The sequence below is a fragment of the Seriola dumerili genome, unplaced genomic scaffold (assembly GCF_002260705.1).
Source record: "Seriola dumerili isolate Sdu_G_001 unplaced genomic scaffold, Sdu_1.0 BDQW01000331.1, whole genome shotgun sequence".
NCBI lineage: Eukaryota > Metazoa > Chordata > Actinopteri > Carangiformes > Carangidae > Seriola > Seriola dumerili.
In genome coordinates this window covers 3,454,823-3,481,521 of record NW_019174586.1, presented here as the reverse complement: position 1 = coordinate 3,481,521, position 26,699 = coordinate 3,454,823, and the positions used below count along the sequence as shown (strand labels likewise).

At 42.4% G+C, this 26,699-nt stretch overlaps 2 protein-coding genes and 1 long non-coding RNA gene across 3 annotated transcripts; 2 read left to right on the top strand and 1 right to left on the bottom strand.

The window, feature by feature from the left end:
• f9 (coagulation factor IX) lies at nt 1-3,719 on the top strand. Its single transcript, XM_022759991.1, has 8 exons — nt 1-94; nt 319-506; nt 593-617; nt 869-982; nt 1,412-1,546; nt 1,639-1,958; nt 2,064-2,187; nt 2,755-3,719. The coding sequence occupies exons 1-8, from the start codon at nt 31-33 to the stop codon at nt 3,342-3,344; spliced, it is 1,560 nt and encodes a 519-aa protein (XP_022615712.1). The 5' UTR covers nt 1-30; the 3' UTR covers nt 3,345-3,719.
• Nucleotides 3,720-5,572: 1,853 nt separating this feature from the next.
• Nucleotides 5,573-26,194, bottom strand: mcf2 (MCF.2 cell line derived transforming sequence). The gene is made up of 30 exons (XM_022759988.1): nt 26,080-26,194; nt 20,978-21,046; nt 20,685-20,799; nt 20,149-20,239; nt 18,403-18,522; nt 17,640-17,756; nt 17,305-17,454; nt 17,082-17,197; nt 16,768-16,882; nt 16,423-16,542; nt 16,119-16,310; nt 15,840-16,031; nt 15,513-15,684; nt 14,073-14,149; nt 13,837-13,922; nt 13,620-13,686; nt 13,353-13,468; nt 12,514-12,583; nt 12,324-12,416; nt 11,979-12,071; nt 11,548-11,673; nt 11,217-11,438; nt 10,378-10,470; nt 9,977-10,055; nt 9,642-9,705; nt 8,230-8,330; nt 7,708-7,820; nt 6,504-6,616; nt 6,197-6,300; nt 5,573-6,091 (listed from the first exon to the last, which is right to left on the bottom strand). The coding sequence occupies exons 1-30, from the start codon at nt 26,192-26,194 to the stop codon at nt 6,051-6,053; spliced, it is 3,342 nt and encodes a 1,113-aa protein (XP_022615709.1). The 3' UTR covers nt 5,573-6,050.
• On the top strand, nt 10,019-12,661 carry LOC111232458. The gene is made up of 3 exons (XR_002665557.1): nt 10,019-10,096; nt 11,849-11,918; nt 12,523-12,661. It is a non-coding gene; the product is annotated as an uncharacterized LOC111232458 (long non-coding RNA).
• Nucleotides 26,195-26,699: the final 505 nt, after the last annotated feature.

Genomic DNA, 26,699 nt, shown 5'->3' with positions numbered 1-26,699 from the left:
GCGTCTGTCGAGGCGTCACAGCAGTTTGGAATGGAGCTAGTTCCTTTGTCTTTGCTGTCTATGCTGCTTTTGGGCTTTCAGCTGGGCTCTGGAGGTATTATAAGATTATTTATGACACTCATAAATAATTTCTCTCCCGTTTGAGGTTTATTTCAGTTGTGCTGTTTTACTTCTAGAGTGTTGTCAGTGTATGTGACAGCTGGAGGATCGTTCTTTCTGTTTACTTCATTGATACGCAAAAGAATATCTCTAAACTACATGTATTGGTTGCTGTGACCTGTAAACATGGTGATTATATTTTCCTTTTACTCACTTCAGCCCCAGCTCCAGCCTCAGGTCCAGTGTTTCTCTCAGGTCAGGCAGCCGGCAGCGTTCTGCGGAGGCACAGACGCCACAACAGAGGGCTGTTTGAGGAGTTCATGCAAGGCAATTTGGAGAGAGAGTGTATTGAGGAAGTCTGTGACCTGGAAGAGGCCAGGGAGACCTTTGAGAATGATCAAAAGACAGTACGTGGTTGTTCATTTTCTTAATATTTTACACACATTGTTATTTTTCTGGATGCATTCATCAGAGACTTTGCTCTGTGTTTCAGATGGAGTTCTGGGCTGGATATATAGGTAAGACTGTGTTAAATTACTGATTTCTATCAACACAGACAGAAAAGTGTTGTCATTACTTGTCTAATGTGCATGTTTTTGCCATAATTTTGTGACTGATCATTTAGAATATGAACATCTGCCCTCATCTTGAAATACAGATCTGTATTTGTCAGAATATGTTTTAATGTAAAGCTGCTTCATAAAAGTCCTCTGTAAAATGAAGCCAGTAGATGACTGTCTGCTGAGTTACTGTGTCTGGATTTCCACAGATGGCAATCAGTGTGAGTCAAGGCCATGTCTGAACCAGGGCTCCTGTAAAGACCATGTTGGCACCTACACCTGCACATGTCCGCCTGGCTTCACTGGCAGGAAATGTGAGATCAGTAAGTCGAAGTCCTGTGGCTGGATTTAAAAATGTGTTCAAAAGAAACTGGTTATTTATGCTACATGATACAAATTTGTTGAGAATATCAGATCAGATGTCATTCTCAAAGGATAAACAGCATCACCCCACCCCCACCCCCCACCCCACCCCCTTGTTTCTAAATTAAATCAATGGCTTGTATCCAGCTTCAGTCTGGTTTTAGGTTCCAAAATTAGATTTGTCTTTTTGGAAATTCTATAAACAGCAGCCAAAGTGCCGTCTCTGTGAGTTGTGACTGCATTTAGCTGAATCACACTGCCCTAGGTGCCCTACAAAACATCTAGAGCTGGCATACAGAAGTTCTTATGTGGTAACGACATCTCATTGTACAAGTATGTATGTAATAAGGAGATGACTTGGAATCATTTTTGTATCTTTTCCTGCTCAGTTGTAGCAAAAAGATGTGATGTGCACAATGGCGACTGTAAGCACTTCTGCATGTCAATGGGAACCTTCGGAGCAAAATGTTCCTGTGCGACGGGATACAGGCTGATGGCGGATGGGTTGAGCTGTGAACCAGAAGGTATTGAGATATTCTTCATGAATGCTGGGCTAAATATTAAACTAATGACTCTTAACTCAACAACGTGGCGCCTCCTTTTCTCACATCGCCAGTTGATTTCCCGTGTGGCAGAACCGCTCTGGCAGAGGTAAGTGCAGTATCCACAAGGTCTCTGTTCGGCCGTGAGAATGCAGGCCTGCAGAGCACCACCTCACTGGCCAACATCACCACCACCACTACATCCGCTCCCTCAACTCCAGCCAGTACCACCGCAGCTTTCCCAGCCACGACTGATTCTGTAGAAAACCACCCGCGAAAGAGACTTCCCCTATGGGTGCTCAGTGAGGCTGAGATCCCCTCTGTGGTACCGATTCGTCCTTTTAAACGCATTGTAGGTGGCGCGGAGGTCACTCCCGGAGAGATCCCATGGCAGGTATTGTATGGGAAGTAGAAGTGTTGATGTGTGTTGGGTTTTGTTACAGGGAAAAGAAACGGCAGCTGTAATATGTTGACCTTTTTTCACCCCTCTTTTATGCAGGTAGGCTTGGTAGCACAATCCACTGGTGTCTTATTCTGTGGGGGCTCCATTCTGGGCCATCGTTGGGTTATCACTGCTGCTCACTGTCTGCTGGAGACACAAGATTCCTTCTTCATCAGAGCGGGTAAGAGTCACTGCCACCAACTAATTACATCCCTGTTGCAGCAATAGCTCTGTGTAAAATAGAGCTGAAACAGTTAGTCAGTTAATTGTTAACAATCGACTATTGTGGTAATTGATAAATCAATTGCGCCAAGTAAAGAATTACCTGGTTTTAGCTTCTCATTTGTGGGGATTTTCTGTTTGTTTTTTTTGTCTTCTGTGATAGTAAACTAAATATCGTTGGCTTATGAACTGTTGGTTGGACAAAACAAGCAATTATAAGACATTGCCTTTTTGTACTGGGTCTTTTTAAAATCATTTTATAACACTTAATAGACCAAATGATTGATCAATCCATAAAGAAAATAAGTGAAAGATTAATCCATAATAATAATAATAATTTAAAAAATCATTATTGCAGCCTGTCTGAAGGTTTATGTGTGTAGTCGTTGAAGTCATTTTTCATGTAATATACTTCTAAGAGGAAATTATTTTGCCATCTGCTTTGGGACATCCCCTGCCTTTTTTATTGTAGAATAAATCTCTAGAGGGAGTCAGTTATTTCTCTATCTAATATCTCTCCCTGTAGGGGAGCATAACGTCTACATCAAGGAGGGCACAGAGCAGGATCATGAAGTGTTGGAGCAGCACATACACCCGCGCTACAACGTCAGTGTGAGCTTGTACAACCACGACATTGCCCTGCTTTACCTCAAAACTCCCATCACCTTCTCCACAACTGTGCGGCCCATCTGCATAGGGCCCAAGGCTTTCACGGAGGCCCTGGTGAAGAACTCCTCCCCGGCTACAGTCACCGGCTGGGGCCGAACACGCTTCCTCGGATCCACGGCTAGCACGCTACAGAAGGTCGAGGTACCCTTCACAGATCGGACAGAGTGTAAGGAAAGCAGCAGTGCCAGGATCACTCCTGTCATGTTTTGTGCAGGCTACGATAATGTGGACAAAGATGCCTGTCAGGGTGACAGCGGAGGTCCTCATGCAAACAGCATTCATGATACATGGTTCCTGACAGGCATCGTGAGCTGGGGGGAAGAATGTGCAAAGGATGGGAAATATGGTGTGTACACCCGGGTGTCTCTTTACTACCGCTGGATAAACCATGTTATGGGATTAACTAAACACAGGCTGGCACTTGATGTGGAAGATCCTGATCCTTAAATTGAAAGCATAGATTTAAAAAAAATACAACTGGTTTATAAATGTGTTCCATGTCAAATAATTTTTTTTATTCTTTCTTTCTTTTTTTTCTACGTAATGCTCTTTGAACTTCACAGGATGTTCAAAAATCGGAAGCTGTTTTGAATCGTATGCTGTTAAAAGAATTTGGCGTGCAGTTCTGAATTTGAGTTTGAAACATTCATACAACCGGAGGGTCGTAGGTGACCTTTAAAAGACACTCAACTCTGACTTGGCTGAGCAGTTCCACTTCTGGATGCCATTGTACTGAAAGTGTGAGTGTGGCTAAAGAAATGTAGCAGACAGATGTGAAGCAGATAAATGTAAATGCATAATATTAAATAAGATAATACCAAATTCATTCAAATTCATGTCATGTCTACAACAACACTGACCGTGTGCAGTTACAGTGAAAGCCAACACTCCCATCTGCTGGTGAACAAATGTTCTACAAGTTGAGGTATTCAGTAGCAGAGAAAGAAAAAGGATGTTTAGAAATCCAGACTTCAAATTATATGCGACTAAAAACTCTCAAAACGAGAAACGTCCGTACAATTTTATTATATAAGTTGGCCTCCATTAAAACAAGAATACAGAAGCAATGGATTAAAGCAGGGTGTATGACAAAGAGTAGCCTTAGCTTTGAGCCAAACATGTCATCAACTATTGAATTATTTCAACTGCCAAAACAAACGTTCTTGCAATAAATAGTTTATTTTATTTGATTATTTAATACAGAACTGAAGCTGTACAAAAAGAAGCCAGTTTAGAACAGTGACTGTGTAACAATACAAACCTGCTTGATGCTCAGTTGCCATGCATTTTCATTTTAAAGAAACATTCAGCAACAAGTTTAGGCTACTTGGCTCATCAGGATACAAGCAGGTTTTTTTTTTTTGTTTTCCAACCTGGAAAATATGTGCAAAATCTGCAGCATTTTGGATATCAGTTAAAGAAAACATCAAATTTTGTTGTATAAGCTAAAAGGCAAAAATTAAGGGGTTGTTTTTGTGCAGTCAAGCATAGCTCCTGTAAATATATGGAGACGTAATTTCATACAGAGCTGCACGATACCTCACAATGTGAAGGAACAAAATGACAGCAAAATAAATAAATTAACAACATAGGTAGTAGTGCGAAGCCGCCCCTGCTGCTTTCCAGACTCATTTCCATATCAAACACAGCGTATCAAAGGCAGCCCTCCGACTGGGGCCTCGATTTGATGTGGTAAATTCATATAAGTCTGCAATCAATATTTAATTAAGCGTTCGACACAGAGGGTGTATTTCATGTTGGCTGTATGATCCCTTTTAATGCGGAACCCCGAGATTAACTGAGCTGTAATGGTGAGGAGGAAACAATCTGCCTCCGTGATGGAGGGGCACACAGAGCATAATCTCTCTCTTTCTGTTTCTGCTAATCTGCCTCGCCCTCCCTTCTCCAAGCTGTGACTGACAGTCGGCTCCCAAGAGATCCTGAGGAGAATGACAATGTTTGGTGCTCTGTGGCACGTGCCTCAGATTTGTTTACGGCACACACTGAGGAATACATTGCCATCAATCTTCATCACGTCGGCCTCTGTCTTACATTACCATCGCTGACACGTCAACCGCAGACTGCATGTGGGGGGTACGACTCCCCTGCCTCCCCAACACATCGTTCAAGAACAAACAAAGGGAGTAACAGCATGAAAAAGGGGAAATGCACAGTGAGAGAGGTAAAGCAGCAAGCAAAGAACACATTCAGTAGACAATAGGTGGCTTTTAGTCTATTTTGTCCTTCCACCTTAATAAAGTGCCTGTTGGATATTTGTGAGGTCAGGTTAAAGCAAGACGAGTATTTTGATTTTGCAAACAGTACATACAAGAGACTCTAAAAGAGCAGGAATAAAAAAGGCATTATGGCATGGCACATTTTGGCATTTTAACTTCCTAGACTGTAAAGAAGAGTTTTGCCTTAAGGAATGAAATGTAAGAAAAATACAATGAAGTAGTTCAATGGAAAATGTCAACTACTACAACTACACAAAGATGAAACACTGAGGTACAATAAATGTTAAAAATGATACCGTATATGTAGAAAAGTCACTGCTTTAAGAAACGTTTCAGGCAAATCCTGGGTAAGCATCCATCCAGCACACAACGAGACAAACAGGAACAAACACACACACACACACTCGGAGATACTGTAACCTCAAGTTTTAGCTGGAATGAAGAAGGGTTGAAAAATGTCCACAGTTTGCGAAATGACCCGCTCCTGCAGCAGCAACCTCACATCCTGACTATATGTGTGTTGCAGATGGAGCGCCAGAAGGAGAAGATGTTCATCACCAATAAGAAAAGAGGAAGACCAATCAGGATCCAGGGATCAGCTATTGATTGTCCAAGAGGGCTTAACAGTTCCTGTGCCTTTTGTGCTGGTGCCACTGCACACCTTCATTATCAGAAAACACCAGCCCAGTGGATTGTCAATCAACACCCAGGGGGAAAAAAAAAAAATCAGGTCTGTAGATTCCCACATTTTTTTTTTTAATGACTGAACTGTGCTGAAGAAAGCAGACGGCACCAGGGAGTGAGGAGTGGGCGGCTGATAGTGCATCAGTTATGAGACAGCTATGGCTCAATCTGTTCCTTCTGTCTGTTCATCATCCACAGGTAAATATTAGATTCACATTCTGTGCTTTCTTCTCTACGGGGAGCTCAGCTTTCTCGCCTTCAGGTTCCCTGGGTCTACAAGAAAATATAGAGACTTTAAAGAAGAAAATCAAAGTCAAGAAATACCAGAGCTCAACATTACAGAATATTGTCATCTTGAAGCCCATGTCTTTTCCTTACCCCCTAGTCTGGAGGAGTGTCCTCGGCTGCTGTCTCCTATAATCAGCTGCAGGCTGGCAGCTGCTATGAAGCCCTCTTGTCGCCGACTCAGATTTTTCACCAGCCTGAAGGATGAATAGTAAGAAAAGAGATGAGAGTGAGAGAAACATGGGGAGAAATTAGATAAATACACTTTGCTGCCACGTGCTTTCTTTCTTCGCTGTCTGAACTTGTACCCATGCTCATACGGGATAGTTTGGGTAATCACTCATTACAGTGACAAAGTAGTTTACATCACATCCTGTGTGCTGATGGGCTGAGAACTCACCAGCGTCCCTTGTTGTCTTCACATTGCAGTTGGATGACGTCTCCGCATTTGATGGTGATGCTGTCTGGTCCATTTTGAAGACAGTCGGCCAAAGCCCTGTATCTGCCTGGAGCCTAACACAGAAGGAAAAACTGTCAAGCACAAAGTAAGTAAAGATTTATTTATGTAGTAGTTTTCTTTTTATAGCAGTGTTGAAAGCAAAAGTTACAAAGTGCGTCATAAGAAGGCACAGTGTAGAACAAAATATCAAAGAGGAACAATATGAACACGCAGAGGGGCCACAAGAATTAAAGAATTAAAACAAAAATAAAAGAATGAAAACATCAGTTCAGAAAAGTGAGGGGATTTAAATGGACGATGTTATTGTAAGAGAGAAACTATTTCATTTTCATTCAAAGACAGAAAACACAAGTTTCTTTATTTAAACTGGGCTTTGGGAACATCCAGCAGACATTTATTTCCTTACCTGAGAGACTTTAGGCACAATAACTCATAAATATTTAATAGCTAAGGGCTTTACCATGTGGAGTACCTGACATGCAGTCAATATGGAAAGGCCAACACCAAAGTGATGGGCTGCTTGCTCTTAATCTTTGTTAGAAAACGGGCTATAAACTTTTGAACCATCTTAGACAAACCAGGGGCAGTGGTAAAAAATATGTCTGATATAGTGTCTCTTCCTTGTAAAAAAGCGTGAGTTTAGAAGTTTCGTAATGTGTATGGAAAGATTTTGACAGAAATAAAATGACAGCTGAATTCTTTTGAAGATTGTATGATACACAACATATAGACACAACAATAGAGCTTTGTCGTTTTGTCAACTGCTGCTTCCAAAATAGAGGAGTTTAGAGTTCTCAGGAAAATGGAAATTTGATCATCTACACGTCCATGACAACTCATCTGCTGAGGACGATAGGGTGATCTGATAGAAATCTCCAGAACAGCTACTAAATGGACTGGTCTTGGTGCATAGTTGAATGTGAGGGTTCAAATTCTGCTTCTGGTGTCATGGCCACTGATTTATCTTCTGTCTGCCTCAGTTCAGTACAGGAGATTGTCCTGTACATGAATATACAGTAAGTCCATGTCATTTTTAGATGATTAATTAGACAAAGATAAAGTACTGAAAAAAAGACTGGGATGGTCTCACTGTTTATCTCTTGATGTATTTTATTGTATCTAATGTCACTGTGTTCAGTCTCACCAGCTGCACCAAAACCTCCTCCTCTGTATCAGATGGGTGGAAAGCGTCCCGACCTCCAGACCACTCCTCCAGACCCTCGCAGATGTCTACCGAGTGATGAGCGCCGGGCCAACCTGGGACACGGACATTACTCTGGCTATTAGAGGTACTGATGAACACATTACTCACAACACTACACCTTAAATGCACCATGTAGATACTTAGTAACTATGTCGACATTATAATAACCCCTTTGTCACTTACTGGGAAATTAACAAGAACGTAGAATCAAAAGCTAATCTCATTAGCTGGACCTTTTTCCCCAAAATTCCTCGATGTACCTGGTTCTTCAGGTCAAAGTACACCTGAACTGCTGAGGGGGAAAAGCCAAATATCTACATCAGTTGAGGATTATGGAGAAAATCAGCAACAGTGTTCACAGCAATTTTGATTTGCATCAAATCGCATAACATTTTTCTGTGATTTAGTTACTAAGTATCTACTTGATTATGGCATAAATGTGAACAGATGAGATGTACTCACTCCTGCGGTTGTGCTGGTGTTTAGGGGAGTGAGGCTGGGGGTCTGGACTGCTCCTCCCCGACTCTGTGTCTTCTGAGCTCACTGACGCCCTCTGCTGCTTGCTGGGTGAACAACACAAAACAGCACGTGTCACCAAATGCAGCGCAGAGACAGCGGACGGACTCAGGATAGATGTTATCCTCAGCCACACAATCTAGGGGTCAGCTCTCAATTCCTCAATCTGATCCATATCTATAAACAGAGGGAACAGAATAGCTGGCCCCAGATCAGTGCCAAGGAACAACTCAGTCCTGTTGTTTCCCTACACAGCCATGACCATTCAGGCACCAGCCAGACAGCAGGGCAGAGCACAGAGCAGCCGTGTGCAAGATTCTCTGTAAAAGGTGGAAATTAGGACTTGCAGACCACCGACTGACACAGTGTTCACACGTGCGTCATCACCAGGGAAGATCTGGTCTCAATTTATCAAGATCCAAATTTAGAGATTTGGTCACTCTATTATTACATGCTGAGTAATAATGTTTCTTGAGAGCAAATTCTACAGTAGCTTGATCAGATCTCAAAAAACGAGCCCCACCTTTAAAAAGCAACTGTCATGAGGAAATTAATAAAATTCATGGAATGAAGCCAGAACTCTTTTCTTTTCGCTTGCCCTTTGCATTACATGCAAAATAGCAAATTTAAGATGCAGAGGTTGTTTTTGACATGTTAGAAAAACCATGGAAGAGCTGCTGAGACACAGGCCTCTTAACGTGACAACGAGAGGGGGGGGGGGGTCAGTTATGAACCGGAATGAGGCTATAAAAAGGGTTGCAGGTGGTGATCAGTATGCAAACACATTAGCCCTGGGTTTTTGGTCCCAAGACGGGCCAGGTGGGTCATGCCAGGCCGAGGCAAGGTGAGCCAGGCTGAGTTTACCACTGAGCGTTAGGGCAGGTCAGTGGCGCTGGGGACGGTGGCGGGGGCGCGGCCGGGGCCGTTGCCGGGGGCTTCGGGGACGGGGGCTCCGGGAACGAAGGCACAGAAACACGTCAGCCGACAGCGAGACAAAGTCCAGCCCCGGCAGACAGCCCCTGGGAACCCCTCTGGACGGCCGCATGCCCCTGCAGGTGGGGGATGGGAGGAATGGGGATAGGCAACCAGACAGCAGTGGACAGAGTGGGGCCTGCCCCTGTTCTCACACACACACACACACACACACACTTACAAAGCCTTCTACCACGGTCACCAGAAATGATATCGTCACATTCACTCAAGCTGTGATCAGATATGAAAACTCAGCAAATGCAGATAGTAGTGCTGTGACTGCATGTGTGTGTTTTGCCTGTTTTGTTTGTGCAAGTGTAGCCTAAAGTCATGCGCTTAGCACATTACTGAAAACACAGTATCTGTAAACAACCATAGACACTGACCTCTCAGAGAGTGATGGAGAAAGCTGCATGTGTTCAACCATTTGTCCATGTTGATATGCTTCATCTATGAGAAGAGGAAGGACGAGTGATTGTGAGGGGATGTACAGATGGATTGAATGTTCCAGATAGAACCTCAATTTTGAGCATGTATGTTCATTCTTTTCTTTTTGAGAACAGTATATGGTGAAGAAAACCTAAGCGCAAAGGTCCACTTACAAATTTCAGAGCTTTTGAACACACCTCATGTTCTCTGAGGGAAGTGAAAAGCAGTTCAAATCTCTAAAGTTAGTAAGTGGACCTTTGTTCTTACACCCACATTTATGTATTTCACAGACCTCTAAGCAGCTTCTGCTGGTTCGTTAGGATTCTGCGCAGCTCATTGAGCCAGGCCATCTTCACCTCCAATGTAGGAGCCTGACAGACAACAGAAACATCGCAACAGGCTGAACAAGACGGTCAGTGGATTACAACATTCTGTATGTACTGTACTTCTTTCTATCCTAGGCTAGCTACAATGCTGCCATTTCTTCTGTTGGGCCTGTATTTGCTGTTTGGTCAATAAACACCCTAGTGGTGTTTTAAAATGTTTTGTATCTAAGGTATTTGCCATTTTAATTGTTAATTAATATGAAATCTTAGTGAGTACAGTAAAAGTAAGAAAGTGCTGAATTATTAGTCACGTACTGTCTTTAACCTGCTGAACTCACTAGCATTGAACCTTTTTTAGACTCCTTACCTGAACCACATACACTTCCTCCCTGCCACTGTACCAGATCTCAAACTTTTTCACATCTCCCTTGACGTTCTCTGTGATCCCCACAGCAGTCATCTGCCAAGAGACATACACTGTTTACACTGACACACACATACACACAGCATTAGGACAAGCAGCACAAACAGCACCTCATACATCAGACTTACATCATGTAACACATCTGTCCTGTCAGAACACAGACACTCACACTCACAGACACACCTCCGCTGTGTGACTGCTTCCTCCCCACATCCTCAATAATAAATCAAGAGCAGCAGCAGCGGCAGCAGCTGTTGGTGTGACACCCTCCGCACTTCAACACACACAACAAAAGGAGTCTTGCAGGAATACAGCGGATTCTGTGGCCAGCTGGGCAACTCATAACAACACAGACACCAAACTATTTGTCCTACACTAGATCGTTAGTAGAGCGTGTTAGTCAGAGTGACGGAGAACAAGTGATTGTGTGAGATGAACTTTGACAATATAATAGTGCATTTGTTATATGAAGTTGTTGCAGTAACTTTGGCAGCATGTCGGGTAGAAACCCACCTTCAGTATTTATCTATAGCTCTGTGTTTTTTAAGTTGATATAGGCTGTATACTAATTCGTCATTTGATGTCATTTTCTCACACTTGAGACACCACTAGTCTGTAACAACATGGTGTCACAACTGTATTCTTATGTAGTCACTCTGAGTACTAGAATAAGTGATCCACTCAGAGCATATGTTTAATTTTGGTATTCATGGGCGTAACATATTTTAACCAGTGGATCAAAAATACTGCCGTATTCGTCTAATACAAAAACACAGACCAACCTTGAGACAGTGCTTGAAGCTGTACGAGGGCGTCTTGTCGGAGCCGTCTCCATGCTCCTCCCTCCGCTTGCAGAAGAGCAGAGCTCTCTCGTACAAGAAGAGGTGTCTCTGCATCGGCTTGAAGCGAGCCAGCTCCTTCATGCGGGTGGGACCTTTCTTATGGCTGATCCACACGCTGAACGAGCCCTGCATCAACACGCGGCCCAGCTCGCAGATGTCACCCTGCACATAACGGAAGGGGGTGTTTATGTGTAAGCCTTTGTTGTAAATATATTCTCTGTAAAATGCACATTATAGCAACTTTATCACTGTTAAGGAAGATCTGGTTCACCTCATATCCAGTGATGGCTATCTGATGCATGGAGTCGTTGACTGATTTGAGCAGGTCCAGCATGGCTGTTAGTGCCCCCTGCAGTTCAGAAGTCCCCTCACAATCTGTACTGTATTTTAGCAGCTCCTGAGAACACACACAAATTCATATAAAACCATACATAAATACAGTAGGTACAACAGTGCTCTCTTGTGGTATGAACTTACAATGAACTTGTCTGTTGTGATGGAAGAATGAAGTTTTGAAAATACACTAAAATGCTTTAATGTGTTTCTGACCCAGTTGCTTTCATTTATTTCAGTGGCTTGCTGTGATATTTGTGTCAACAAGATCTGCTGCTGACTGATGTCCAAGCATCAGGCCCACTATCAGTGAGTGTAATGTAGGTGTTCTGTCTGTGTGTGTGTGTGTGTGTGTGTTCTCTGTCTAACCTTAAGCAGCAGCTGATATTTGGTGAGGCGTTGGACTGGTTTCAACAGGTAGGACTCCAGGCCCAGTTTGTGCTCCAGCTTTTTTTGACATTCCTTTGTGAGGAAAACAAACCAGCATGAATGTAATGTTTGACAATGACAGATCACAAGCTTTTTACACTGTAATTTAAAATGGCATTTGTTCCGGCACAGTGGTATTAATCAGTTTAGAACTGTACAACTACAAATATTGAAATAGTTACAGAACTTGAAATATTGTAAACATACTGTATCTTGCATGACACCAAACAAACCCAAAAAAATCTGTTGCTGTTGGTGTGAAGGTAGAATCATGGCAAAACTGACCAGAAAGAAGGCGCAGTCTGAGAATTGTCTCAACAGCGCCTCAGAGCGTGGCTTATTCTGACAGTAGCATTCATATATTTGGAAACTCTCTTTCTGGAGGAGATAGAAAAGAGAAATTTGTTTGGAGAAAAAAAAGATGAACAAATCAAAATATAAAGATGCTACACAACATAAAGATTTATCATCTCACCCTCTCCAGAAAACAAGCTCCCACACCTTCAGGAGCCTCCAGGCATCCTTCCAGGTCCTGAAGGAAGACCCTGGATTCCCAGAAGGTCAAAGGTCACACATCAACCTCAGTGCATAAAGTGGTATATACATGGGGTTTTCTACAGAAATACTAGTTATACTTAATCTTGCACACCATCGACAACAGTACGAGTATAAATAAAAATTCTTGACATAATTGTGTCTATTTTTGTGTGTGACGGTCAAACTTGCATGCATTGTTATACATTCTTGGTATGTTAAAATAGGTCTACACCATTTGTGATCAGCCTGTGCATATTCTCATTTGTCCAGGTCATGGTATCCTAAAGGAGTTTTAAATCAAAACGCAACTGGACTTGATTATTTGTCTGGGAAGACGTTTCACCTCTCATCCGACCAGGCTGGGACTGGTCTAACTTACTGGTGTGGAGACCCAAGTATTTAACCTCTTGTGGGCGTTCACAAGGCTGATGATGTCATTGGTTTCTGTTTGTGCTCCAAGTGTCAACGACAGTCGTTTGCACGACCAACAACGGTCCCACCAACAATGGTCGTGCAAACGACTGTCGTTGACACTTGGAGCACAAACAGAAACCAATGACATCATCAGCCTTGTGAACGCCCACAAGAGGTTAAATACTTGGGTCTCCACACCAGTAAGTTAGACCAGTCCCAGCCTGGTCAGATGCGTACACGAACTGATGAAGCCTCTTGGATGAGAGGTGAAACGTCTTCCCAGACAAATAATCAAGTCCAGTTGCATTTTGATTTAAAACTCCTTTAGGATACCATTTGTGATGTGAGGCATTGATCACTTGCCTGCTGTGAAAATTGTAGATCTCAGGCATGTTTCCAAAGAGGATGTCTCTCTTGCTGCGCAGGATTGGGGGCAAAAGCCCCCACAGAGCTGGGTTGTCCATCTCAGCCCTGTAACCCTACAATATTTAATTACAGCAACACATTTCAGGAAGTATATAGCTTGTGTATATCTGATATAAGATGTATAAGCAGGAATCATTTAACAAATAAACATCAATGTACAACATATGGAGTACATACACACAGTAAGAAAGTGTGTTTTCTCACCAGCAGCACTGACAGCAGCTCTTCCACGTAGATTCTTTCAGTTTCTACGAGTTCCCTCATCACATGGCTGCGATACAAGCATACAAACACACACAGAAGCAGACAAAGAGAGAGCCAGAGGGCATCATTAGCACTGAACAAAGAGAACCACGAAGTAAACAACAACTAGAACAGTATTAAGAACAGACAGATGGGTGGACGGATGACGCCTCCTCACCGCTTCAAGAGATCTGGGCTGTCCTCTCCCTCCAGACCATATGACACACAGCTCCGACTCTCCTGGTAGTCATGAATCACCTCTATCTGAACACAACACAGATGCACAACACTGACTCTTCCATTTGGATTTTGAGAAAATATTATTATATTGGACCAAATGGTACGAGTTAGAGGAGAAAATAAACACATGAAACAGAAACATTAAAAAAAAAAAAAAAATTTGTTTTATCTTACTTTTCTCGGGTTGGGGCTCTTTCGGGATGCTCTCTTCCCAGGCAGAGAGATGTCGAATGTGAACTTCAAACCATCACCTGTGAAAACCAGATCATAGGCAGCAGCAGCTCATCAAAGACTAGGAATGTAATTCACACAAAGTATATTTCTATATGCACTGATGAGGCATATTGAGGAGACTAATTCTAATTTAAGCACCCATTCTGAATCAAAAACAATTCTTTTGTGTGCACATTGTGAATGTGATAGCCTCAAATGGATATGCTTGCCCTGCCTATGACCTTTTTAAAATTCCCCAGTAATTAAAAAAAAAACATAAATCAGTGATGATGGACATATGAGGTCACCAATGATAATAGGCAGCCTTCACTAAAGGTTTGGCGTGGAAACAGTATTTACAGATCTAAAGCAGTGTTTGGCATAACTGTCTTTGTCCTTTTTGATCCTAGCAGCTGAATCCTCATATGCTCGTCCAAGCTGAGTGTTGTGCCTTTGCATGTGCCATGTTATAGTCATCAGTGGGACGCATAAATGTATGTGCATGCACGTACACACGTGTGTGTGCATCCATGTACTGGATCAAGTCAATTTAAGCTAACCACTTCTTCCTGCATCTCCTCTCTTAAATAGGTGGTGTCCTGAGTATTGAGGGAGCCCCAGAGGGGTTCATGATCACTCTCACTTTGTTTGTTATGACTCTCATTAGCATGGCTTCCTACCATGGAGAACAAAGCCTTCAAGACATGAATGGGAATAGAAAAAAGCATATTTATCATTTTACTTTCATACGCTCACTGGTTGGAGACACATTCAGTCACACAGTAGATACAGTCAAATAAAAAACTCACTAGATTCCACATACAGTATTAATTGGGTACTAGTGTATATTGCTAGCTTTGTGCAACCTCCCATGAGACACAGAGGGAGATGAAAGGTTCTTTAATGTATATGAACCACATATGGTTCTATAGCTTCTATCCTGACTAATAGAGCAGTCAGGTATATCCCACTGGACTGATTATACCATCTATCCTTGTTCCTGCTTGTTTGTAAAGGTGGCCTGCTAACCCTGAAGCCCATTTAGGAACACCTTAGGCCTATTCAGTGGGACCCTGTGATGTGTTAATTTAAGCATGGTGCCTTAAGGAAAGATACAGCGGGGAGAGGGATTGGTGCCAGGCCATAAAGGATGAGATGAGACCCCATACTGGGCCTGGGAACCAAGGGAGGGTGTGTAGGGAGTTAATTTGTGAAACGCCTACCGTATATGCTGCAAACTAGGGCAGCTTACTATAAAGACTAATGCTGTTTAATCAGCTGTAACGCATTATTTTTCCATAAGTGTGCATGAGTGAAGTGACGCAATCTCTATTTCAACAATGATTCTTTCTTTTGAGTTAAGATTACGTGTGTGTGTGTTTGTGTGTGTCTGTACTGTACCATGCTTGGGGGAGAAGAGAGGGGACTTGGAGCGTGGTGGGTTTTCTGGCCTGGGAGCCACCAGTTGGATCGGTCGGACATGTTTATCGGCCAGCTTCTTCAGACAAGTCTGTCGGTTCTGGATCATCTGCTGCACTGCTGCATGCTTCTCAAACGTTTTCCCAATATGGGCCTAACAGAGGGACAAAAGGAGAAAGGGAGTGAGAGAGGGCGCAGAGGTAGTACAGCAGGGTTTTGATTTAAAATGATGGCAACAAGGTCATACTGCAGGCCAATATTTGACACATGTTTCTATAGCGATAAAGCATCATAGTTGTGGGATCTGACCTGCAGCTGAGGTGTGATGACAGCCTCGTATTCAATAGCCAAGATCTCTGGTCCTGAGCTCAGCACAGATGGCGCCCCCTCCAGGAACTTCTCAATGTCCCTTAAGGCAGCCTGGGCCCCCTCCTTAGACTGGAACCTTTCTACCAGCTGATTGGCCAGCATATATGCTCCATCATCACACCAGGTTTGGGCCTGAAGTTAGAGAGCACATATGTACAACTATAAACATGTATATGTGTGTCCTGATGTGGGTGTAAATAGATGCACACGTGTCAGTACCTGACCAAGACAAAGCAGCAGCTGGTGTGTGTGCAGAAGACGAGAGTGTTTGGTCTTGAGAGCAGCATTGAGTGTATCACAGTAGTGGCGAAGCTCGTTGCAGCGCTGCATAATGAGAGCTATGGCGTAGTGGTGACTGGCTGAAAGCTGGTGTCCGTGAAGGATGATGATCTGAGCTCGAGCCACCACCTCCTGACAGAGCCAGCAAAGACGCACAGGAAGGACAGAGTCAGTTTTATTAAAGTTATTAGTTAATAAGTGCTGTTAGTTACTGATGTTGACAGCAGGATAGAGAAACGCTGACCTGTGCATTAGATTCCAGACTGTCCAGCCTTTTGAGAGCTTGTTCTGTTTGAGCCAGAGTGTCTACAGATATAGACAGCGCCCTCTCCTGAGCCATCAGATGCTCCAGACACAACTCCATCTGGACAGAAAACACACACCATCATATACACACAGACTAAAAAGAAAAACAGTCTTTAGTCAACCTGGTGGCTCATGGAGGCTAAGCCCACATTAAAACTTGAGCCTGGGGGTTGCACAAGACAAAAGACAATATATCTCATGGTGCTATCCTCTGGGGAGTACGGAGAGAGGGCCGTGCATGCACACATAATCACACAAAAACATATATACATGGAATCCTTACCTCCTGAAAGCTTTGTTCATATCTGAGCAACTGCATGTACTGATGGAGTTTCAGATGATGTTTCTCAAAGAAGCCATCAAAGGCTGACTCCATGTCTCTGAGCTGGGCAAGAAGCCTAAAAATAAATAATAATGCCATGTGTAAAGTGCTGAGTAAAATATCTGAGGTTTATACCTGGACTAAAGAATATACATTTAAGAAGGTAGCCAACCCTGCTGTAAGATTGCAAGACTTTAGATTACACTTTTTATCTACAAATCTTAAAAATAAATAAACAAATACAAGAAATAAAAGGCTGCTTGAAGAACTCTTACCTCTGTACTGTCTCCCAGTCGAGCTTCACATCCCACTGGGAGTCATCCTCCTTCCCAGAAGTCTCCAGGCTGGAGAGAAGATGACGACCCTCCTTTGACACCGACCTGATTGCATCCTGTCAAACAGAGCAGCGTCCAACATAAATACTTCATAAAATACTACAAAATCTTTTTGTGTTCATTTTGATAAATGCATCTTATATGAAAACATTTGAAACATTACCTTGAGTTTCCTGTACTTGTCAGTTTGACACTCAAGAAGATACTCAATGGCCTTCCCCTTGTCTGGCAGCTCTGTCTCTGCCAGATCAGTGCCAAAGCCCTGTAGCATATGTGCGATGTCTTTCACTGTTACAGCAAAACTTTCAATAGCCTGTAGTGGAAGCAAAAGAAACACACAAACACTCTAATACTGGTGCTTATATAATGTATGCAACTGTGGTGAAGAAACTAGTGTGGTGACAGGAGGAGGGTTGAGCCTCAGAAAATAAAGGAAAGTAACAGGGAGATGGTGAATGTTTTTTTCCTAATAAGTGTCACAATTGATCTGCAGCGTACCGTTCGTAAAACAATCCAGTCACTGTGACAGTAATCCAAAGTGCCTCCAAACTCTGACGTCAGCTGGTTTTCACTGATGTAGCGCAGCAAGTCTGTGACAGAGCTCAGCATCACCACCTAAAGGTGCAGACAAAATCTGACAGCTCACACAGAACACTTTGTACTTTTAGCAAATTCACAAGAGTGGTGTTTAATTTTTCCTTAAATTCTATGATATCACTAGCTGCTGTTTATGAGATACAGTGATTTTCTTTTTAAAGAAAAAACAGTTTAGCAAGTCTCAAATAAACTGCAGGAGAGATGATTGGTCTATAACAGACAAATTAACCCAATCCCTAACCCTATCTAAATTCTGTCATTTCATTAATTTCATTTCTTTATTTACTAAGAGAATGCATATGTATTTAATTTCTGTAAACATGCCAGTGTTTGCCAGCTGGCTGGTTTTCAAGTAAAGTTCTTTGGCAAGATGATCGAAGATGTTATATGAGATAAACTGTCATCAGAACCATATGGCATGTAAAAGAGGTTGTTCATTACATGTAATTTGTGACTCTGGAAATGGCACAACAAATATCAGAATTTCATTGATGATACTTTACAAATAAAGCACTAACATCACTATAAATATTAGAAATATGTTTAACATACTGCCCAGGATTTTTATAGTTGTTTAAATCATGGACATCTGGGTTGTGACAAGAACGAGATGCATGTTGTTGTGATGGGGACATGTTTGGTAACTGAGGAGGAGCTGCCTTACTGGCATCTTGAGCATAAAGTCCTCTTGGCTGAAGCGAAAGCCAATGTCAGTAACAGTGCGGTGGAAGAAGCTGGTGGGTCGAAGCACCAAGACCAGGTGGAGGTTCCCAGGAAAGGAAGCCTTGAAGAGGGAAAAGATGATCGCTGTCATATTAATGATGTTGCATAATAATGGAGGATGACTCAGTATAAAATAAAAACTATGGATTTAGGCTCTCTGTGGTGCTCACGCAACAAACATACAGCTTTTCCAACATCTGCACATTCACACAAATAACTGCAACACAGTCACTAACTCCTCTATGCAAACTGGCACTGAGGGAGTTCAGAGCTGAGACAAAAGCATCCCTCCATATCTGACAGGGGCGACTTCAGGTCTCCTCTTTCACTAGGCGATTACTGTCAGCCTAATGGATTCATGGTTCAGTCTCTACACCATTCACACACGTCATATGCTGCATTTCATCTTCAAGTTTGAGGTCAGTGTCTGACTGTGCAGGGATTTCTGCTCATTTTTTGCGTCATACTCAAGACACAGGCTACATTACAACAGCATGTCAGGACGTGATTTCATTGCAGATGTAGATACACTGTGTGGCATGCACCCTTCAATTTAATAAAAATATGTACATTTCATTTTACTCTGTATTCATTCCCAGTGGGGACTAGCACACTTACATCATGTAGGTACAATTCATGCAAAAGGTGGCTCTGCAGCAAGATTGATCATGTATATACCACACTGGCTCCTGCAGTATGTATTCTATCAAAACTTCTGATACTAACAATGCATCTGCATCGACACAACTTTCGACATTCATTTGTCCCGACTCGACCACAGAGGTCAATTAATCACGCTTCAGGTTTCAGAATAAACATGCATTAAACAACCACACATCAGTCTGATCAGGTGTCATTCAGGTTTCACGCACAGCCAATTGCATGACTAAGCAGAAGTGCGCTGCGCACCGCAGTGCTACACTCGTCAGCCACAGCCGCTGCCACTGCCGCATTCACCCTGCCCGCCCAAAAACTTCGACTAAACTCTGCACACGGTGAATCAAGCTACTCGGCAGCTCGTTACCGGGCTCCTCCGGATCTTCGGCACTCCCCGCCGGTAAAAGCAATCAGCCATGGTGTTGGAAGTCATCTCGATTAAATGTTAAGTTCCCGCCAGCCCGTTGGAAATTGATGCCTATAGCTAAGGTATGCAGCTCCCTCCGGCTGCCTGAGCACAGCCGCAGCTCTGCTGCTGCCTGCTGCCTCTCAGACAGAGGGTGGCAGCGCTGACTGCAATGTTTCCCTCCCGCCCGTCAACCTTCCTCCTCATCCTCATCCTCATCCTCATCCTATCCTCTCCTCAGCACCCCGCGTCATCACACAGTTTTTGCTTACTCATACATTTACAGCAATATGTCATGGGACATTCAACAGAAACAATGTTTAGGCTACTCTCTAAACTATGCACCATTCAGAGGAATACACCAGACCGAAAACACTGTACAGTCTTGATTTAGTGGGTACTGTCCGAGTATTGCTCAGGTTCTCAGCACCATGGACAGCAACTCGTTAATAAAACAATAGCCTGAGAGCACAGTCACGTAGCTCACAAGCACTGATGAATGTAAAATATACACAGCGTGGCACTGTGCATGTCTGAACTGTAAAGCACCTTTGTATCTAATAACTACTAATATTAAAGATGCATCTAATAATTCACTTTGATGAGAAGAAATATGAAACTCACTGCTATCCTGGCAAGTGCAGTTTTGATAGATGCCCATGTATCCAGTCTTCGGTCTAAAATGATGATAAATTTGACTCCAGGTTGCCTTGTTCTGCAAGAAATATTAGGCAGTTATATACAGCTGCAATATCATTCTGTGCAGTAATTAAGAATATACTTTTTTAAAGCAAGACAGGAAAATGAGAAAGAACAGCCAGTAAAGACCAGGTAGATTGGTCAAATCATATCTAACTCACTGTAAATTCATATAATTTATAATATAAGTACTACACAACTACATACATTACTTATTTATCACCTAAAACTCTCTGCAGTGACACATCAGGGGGAAAAGGCCTGGACTTGATGTAATTTAAGATTTCCTAATCTCTTGGGAGAGTGAGGATTGGACATAGAGGGCATCAGTAGGACATCTGACACAGTCAGCTGAGGAGCAGTGAAGGCCAGCTGTGCTCAGAATATAAGCGCTGGGCTTTTGGTGCACTGCAGAAAGAAGAGGGAGAGACTCAGACAGGAATAAATGAAGTAGGACACACCGAGGGATGAGCGTGAGGTATGTAAAGACTTTGGCTAAAGCTTCCTCTGGAATGTCACTGAAAGCTGAGCATTCAGGGAGGGTGATGATCACACTGGAGTCTTCCCCACGGCCCCCTGGGAATAAAAGATATAAGCAATTACTTTTTCTTTATAAGACACAAAATTATATCCAGATAAGCTTTTAGTAAAAATAAATAAATAAATGTGGCACTAGATGGGACAATGAGAATCAGATTCAAATGAGACAAAATGCAGCTAATGTTTTAGAAATGAATAAACAAAAAGGCTTCACCTGACAGATATGCCACCTGTTTCTCTATGTAGCCTCCCACCTCCTTCATGCTCACAGGGACGGTCACCTCTGGAAGAAGATACACACATTTTAACAACTAAGGTTTGAGGAAGTAATAAAAAAAACGCACAACACATTTAAATGAAAGGATCCGTAGGTGCAAAATGATGTTTAAACATAGATGTTGTTACCATGCCTGGTGGCAGTGAAACAACACCTTCCTTTTACATATGTTTTTAATTGATGGTCTAAAGGACATTTTTACCATAGCAACAACAGTGAATCTTTTTTCACTGAAGTTTTGACATGAAAGTGGCAGCATTTAAAGAGTAAAAGTAAGTTGCCCAAAATATCCCCTGTCAACTTTAATCCAAAAATAAAGAATACAGCTCACTGAAACTTAGCCAGTCTCAGCCTGTTTTGCACTTCCTCTGACTGTTACATTATTAAATATCACTGCATGTGTTCCATGATCATGATCAGCAGATAGCTGGAAATGCTGTGGCCTATGTAAATCAATGCACCAGGTGCAAGTAGGACAATGACATCATTAAAACACATTAGCTCATTTACCGTGTAGCATCTGAATTGATGTTATAGTGGTTAGGTTTACTGGCAGATGGCCCACATCTCATGCACGGTGCCATTAGTGTTTTAATATGAGTAACCAGTAAATGCATGCAGTCTCTTATAGAGCAGTCAGAGCAGTTTAAAAGAGGCTCACGTCTGTCCTCTGGTGAACCAGGAAACATTCAGCTGGATGGGTCGAATGCAGACACATTGACTTGTGCATCATATGTTGAGACTGTGCTCACGTTACATTTACAGAACTTTTAATGCACTGGATGATCTTTTCCAGGGGTAGGGGACACGTTTAGGCTTAATAGGCATATTAGTTGATGTTACATTACAGTGGCAATGTCTCTTTAAAACAAGCTCACATAAATACAGTGAGACATAGAGTATAATTCCAGCTTTCTCTCCAAACAACAATTATTAACAATAGACACAGGGACAAAAATTACACATATTACTGAGGCATGAACGTGTTTAAACCATACTAAACTAAATGACTCTGCCTCTATGCAGTGGTTTACGCAACAGATTAACAGGCTCACAATTCATCGCTTCCTCATCCATAATGGATACAAACATTAAATATAAATTGGAGCAGAGAGATAGAAAAACACAGCCAAAAAAAAGATGATAGAAAGCAAAAGAAAGAGCAAAGAAGATGTTATTTTCCATGAGTCGACTGCAGTAATAGTGTCCGACAGGTTGTCAGGGAGCAAGTAATGAGCTCTGCTGGTACCTGCTAAATATTTGATGTGTATCTGTAACAGAAAGGAGCTAAGCCAAGCCAGGCCACAGCAGGACCAATGGCTGGGCTGTGCACACATAGTGTAGACGCAGGGTAAAGTTACCGTCACACTGGAAGAGTTATATAACTGTTTACACCCTGTGCCACGAGACCCTCAGGAAGTTGAGACAAGACTTAAATGAATAGATGTGATGTCACGTTACTGTACGTTTTCCATCGAGATAAATGCAATATGAGAAGATATTATGCTGTGAATTGTTTATACAAAACATTGTAGGACAGTACATGATTCAATAAGCCAACAACATCTGATTAGAACTGATCTGACTGCACTCAAGTTGATGTTAAAAATAAAAACACACAAGAACACACACACACACTGCGGTCCTCTAGTGTTGATCAAAGGAAGATCAGCCTGCGCTGCAAACTGCAATGCTTTTTAATAAACCTTTTTTTTCACTCTGCCTGAGTAGCAGCTCATCCCATGATTCAATGCATCTGGCAACACTGCCAAATAAAGTTCCACATGAGTTTTGTCTGATAATATACGACTGAAGAAAATTAAAGGAAAAAATTAGATAAAATATGTGAGGTTCTTCACCACAGCAGTAACTGTACATGTACTGTATGTACCTTTAGGCTGTGTTTTAACCTCAAACTGAGGTATAATAACTAAATCCATCATACATTTTTAACAGTTAAAGCCTGTAGAACAGGTATATCATGATTAATGGCTTAATCACAAAACACAGTGTTATTTTGCTTGTTTAGGTAATGCTGTGGTTCCCTTCACGCTTGTGTTATGACCTTCCTAGGTGACATGCAGGATAGTGCAAGAGGGCGAAAATCAAATAACCTCTGTTTGCTCTTGTGTTCCTGCACACAGATAAAGAGCAATGTTTGCCAGTATGGATGGAAACTGAGATTCGGTGCGAGTCAAACAGATTCAGACTCAGACCAATCCTTTCAATCTACAAAGCTGAAGCTTATCTCTGTTGTCCAAACAGTGATAAAACATCTAAACTGACTTCATTACATTCAGCTCCTACAAAAGCTTTAACCCCCCTGTACTTTTTCATGTTTTAGTTTTTTTACAACATAAAATCACGGTGGGTTTCATTGGGCTCTCTGACAAGCCTTTTATGTCCAAGTGAAAACAAATCTCTATTTAGGGGCGTCTTAGACCTCATAGGAGTGTGCATACATTTTACAGGCACCGGTACAATGTCAATATTATGAGCTTGGCAAAGTATCAAACCCAAACATGTTGTAGCTGTTAGAACATGACTTCTGCCTGAGTATTGACTAAAGCATTCTGTGCAGGAAACAGAGATTGGTCTTTTCAAAGGGAATAAAATAATATAAATATATCTTTTATATTGGCTAACCAATTGATGGTATAGCACCACGCCTGACTCACACAGTAAAATCTTAGTGAATCATAGAGAATGACGAGAGTACACATACCCAGCAGGGATGTTATATTCAGTCTGATTTGACAGAGACTCAAAAAGCGGGCACATGTAATCCCTCGCAGAGCAAGAAATCCCCTCTTCCACATACAAACATGTTCATAGTACACAGAGACCTAGCTTCATACCGCTTTTAGGTCATGAGATATTTTGCTAAACAAAGCTTTTGGTGCTAAGGGGATTAGACTGGTGGGTGGCTGCATTCTGATAGAAAAGGGCAGAAGGAAATTGAAAATTTAACTGGTAGGATATGTGGAAACTAGAGCTCGGTGGTAAACCCTGAACAATGGCTGTGACTCTGAAGGCCTCTCAATGCCTTTAATGTTCAGCACCTGAAATGTTGATAGTTTTTCATGTTTTTCAAGCAGAAGTATCGCAGTTTAAAGTGAAGCACTTAAAGCATTTGAAGTTGAAGGAAACTGAAGTGTCTTGTTGAGGCATTTGAAATTTCAATTTCACATTTAAGCCCCTGTGGGCAGCTGAGTAATCAGTGTGTATGCAAGTCCTGAAAGTAGCTGAACCAATAGGAAATGTTGATGTTAAACTGTCAGTTGAGGTATAAGAGACAAAAACAGCTGAACTGTCATTTGGACAATAAGCAATGAAAGAATTTCAGTTAAAGCTGCAGTGCTCGAGATAGTTGAAGTGTGTGCACTGAAGAGCTGAAGTACGTAAGCATCGACAGCAGTCTGTTAAAGCAGTTGAAGTGTCTGAAAAGTGCTGACGGCTGTGGAAATGACAGCTGGAGTGTAGTTGAAGTGGAAGGAGGAAAATTCAGCTTTTACTGTGCTATGGGCTGTTAGCCTCTGTCATGTGTAGTGATTCATCATGATTCACATGACTTTCTGTCTCATAATTCTATTAGACTGTGTGGTAACTACAATACTGCTTGGCAAAATGTTGTTCATGGTTTACTGTACTGCTACACAGACTTTTAACTAACAAGCAAACTGAAGATTTACTCTCATGGGAGCACAGTCTTCTACTGGGTGTTGTCTAACGACACGGTCATGAAGCCCTGTGTCATGAGTATTGTGTAAATTGTAGATTTACTTTGAAATTTTTGTATTCTTTAAATGAACTAAGGAAGGCTCACACACTCACGGACAGTCTGTTGGAGAAGGGGTGATTTAAAACGACGTTGAGAATGATATTGTGCAGGTGCAGAGCACAGAGGGCACAAGGTGAGCTAGGTAAAGGATCATATATCATTACCCCTGGAGTAAATGATGAATCTGGGGTCACTGGTTCATACAGCAGTGTGTTCTTTATGCTCACCGCTGCATCTCTTGTAAGAAGATTAGGACAAAACCCAGGGTGCGAGGCTCACATTTCACACTTCACCTGGTATAAATAGAAACACAATGTGGTCTATTCCCTGCTGTCTCTGTTCACACACCCCAGCCCAGGTACAATGAACCCACAGGAGACATAAAGAGGCAAAGGTTCATAAATTAAACAATAACTCAAGGCTGCCAAGATCCCAGAGTAATCACATTAGCCTCTGGAGGAAGTTGCTCCATGAAGCTGTCAGTCACATCAGGAGCTATTTCTGCTCATCACCTTGCCTTCATTCCCTTCTGCCATTTGACACGACAAACCTCCAGAATGATGACTGACAAATGTTGTGTGTAATATTGTTTTTGAAGCTTTTCACAACTGACATGACAGTCTTTTGGAAAATTATTTTGTGTTAATTACATTATTGTATGAAAAAGACCATAACCCTTTCTGTTCTGAATTCAGTTGCTATTTGAAGATAGAAAGCATTAACAATTTATCAGCTTCGCTATTCAATACATGACACAACAACACACCCTGAATAGTGAAAGCTGCATTATGGACTTTGTGAACATCCTATTTTTTCTTCTTGAGGGGTTAGTTGACATCAACAGTATGCATTTTCTTCCATCAATGTCCCACACTGATCTGCAACCCTCAATCTACAGACATTCAGGTTACAAATCATCACTATGGATAAATATCTATCCATCTGTGATGGCTTAAAATAGCTGACATAATCCCTGCAATGGCCCACAGTTATAGCAAAGCTGCAGGAACTGGCACATCAATAATACTGACAAACCAAAGACAGTGTGCAGTTCTCCGGTTACCTCGTGTAATGGTTCTAAGAACTTAAAAATGAACATTGTAAATCAAACTAAATGGACTTCTGCTACAGAACACTTCATTGCTGCACTGTGCTGAGAGGAGCAATGTAAAATGTAGTAATGGAAAATAGTTCATGCAAAAGCCTGAGAGTGGCCACCAGAAGTTAAATGAGCACTGTCAGCATGGTGTGTACTCACGCTGCAGAGTGCTCTCAAGCTGGGAGCCAGCCTGCAGAAGGCAGCGGTAGCTCTCCATCTCCTCCTTGGACTCTTTCTCCAGCTCTCTCTCCTCCTGCAGTGAGGCTGGGCCCATTCCCCTCGACTCCGGCACAGGATCAGGCTCGGAGAACTGACGCTGTCGTGGGAGGTACTGACAGTAGTCCAGGCCTCACATCCTCTTCAGAGTCCTATAGCCTTCCATAGTGTCTGCATATAGAGTCTGGGAGCTACGACAGGGAAAGTTACGTCCACCTGCCTCTGCGGGTCCCAAGATCCAGATGGGACAGCTCCCTGAGGCTGCTGCTGGATCCTCGTGACCTTGAGCTGCATAGAGAGCCTCCACAGTGAGCAGCACAGCTACAACAGAAGACCTGTCCACATAAGCAGAAAACAATGGTTTGTTGTCCTGTTGTTGCACAGACAGGGTGTGATGTGCTTTTCCCCTCATACACACCAGTGTTAATAGACTGTCCTGCTTTCAGCAGCAGCAGTCAGCTACTCCAAAACAAACAGGGCTCCATCTGGCCACTGCTGCCCGTCTCTCTCTTGCCCCTCCCCTCTCTGTCTCTCTGAGTTTCAGTGCGTCAGCTCTGCACTGA

Coding starts and splice junctions, on each gene's coding strand:
- f9 (XM_022759991.1), top strand. CDS start 31: ATGGAGCTAGTTCCTTTGTCTTTGCTGTCTATGCTGCTTTTGGGCTTT. Junction 507..592: donor TTGAGAATGATCAAAAGACA/GTACGTGGTTGT, acceptor TCTGTGTTTCAG/ATGGAGTTCTGGGCTGGATA. Junction 1,547..1,638: donor GTTGAGCTGTGAACCAGAAG/GTATTGAGATAT, acceptor TCACATCGCCAG/TTGATTTCCCGTGTGGCAGA.
- mcf2 (XM_022759988.1), bottom strand. CDS start 26,194: ATGGGCCCAGCCTCACTGCAGGAGGAGAGAGAGCTGGAGAAAGAGTCC. Junction 13,469..13,619: donor AGCTGCTGTCAGTGCTGCTG/GTGAGAAAACAC, acceptor TAAATATTGTAG/GGTTACAGGGCTGAGATGGA. Junction 7,821..8,229: donor ACACCAGCACAACCGCAGGA/GTGAGTACATCT, acceptor TCCGTGTCCCAG/GTTGGCCCGGCGCTCATCAC.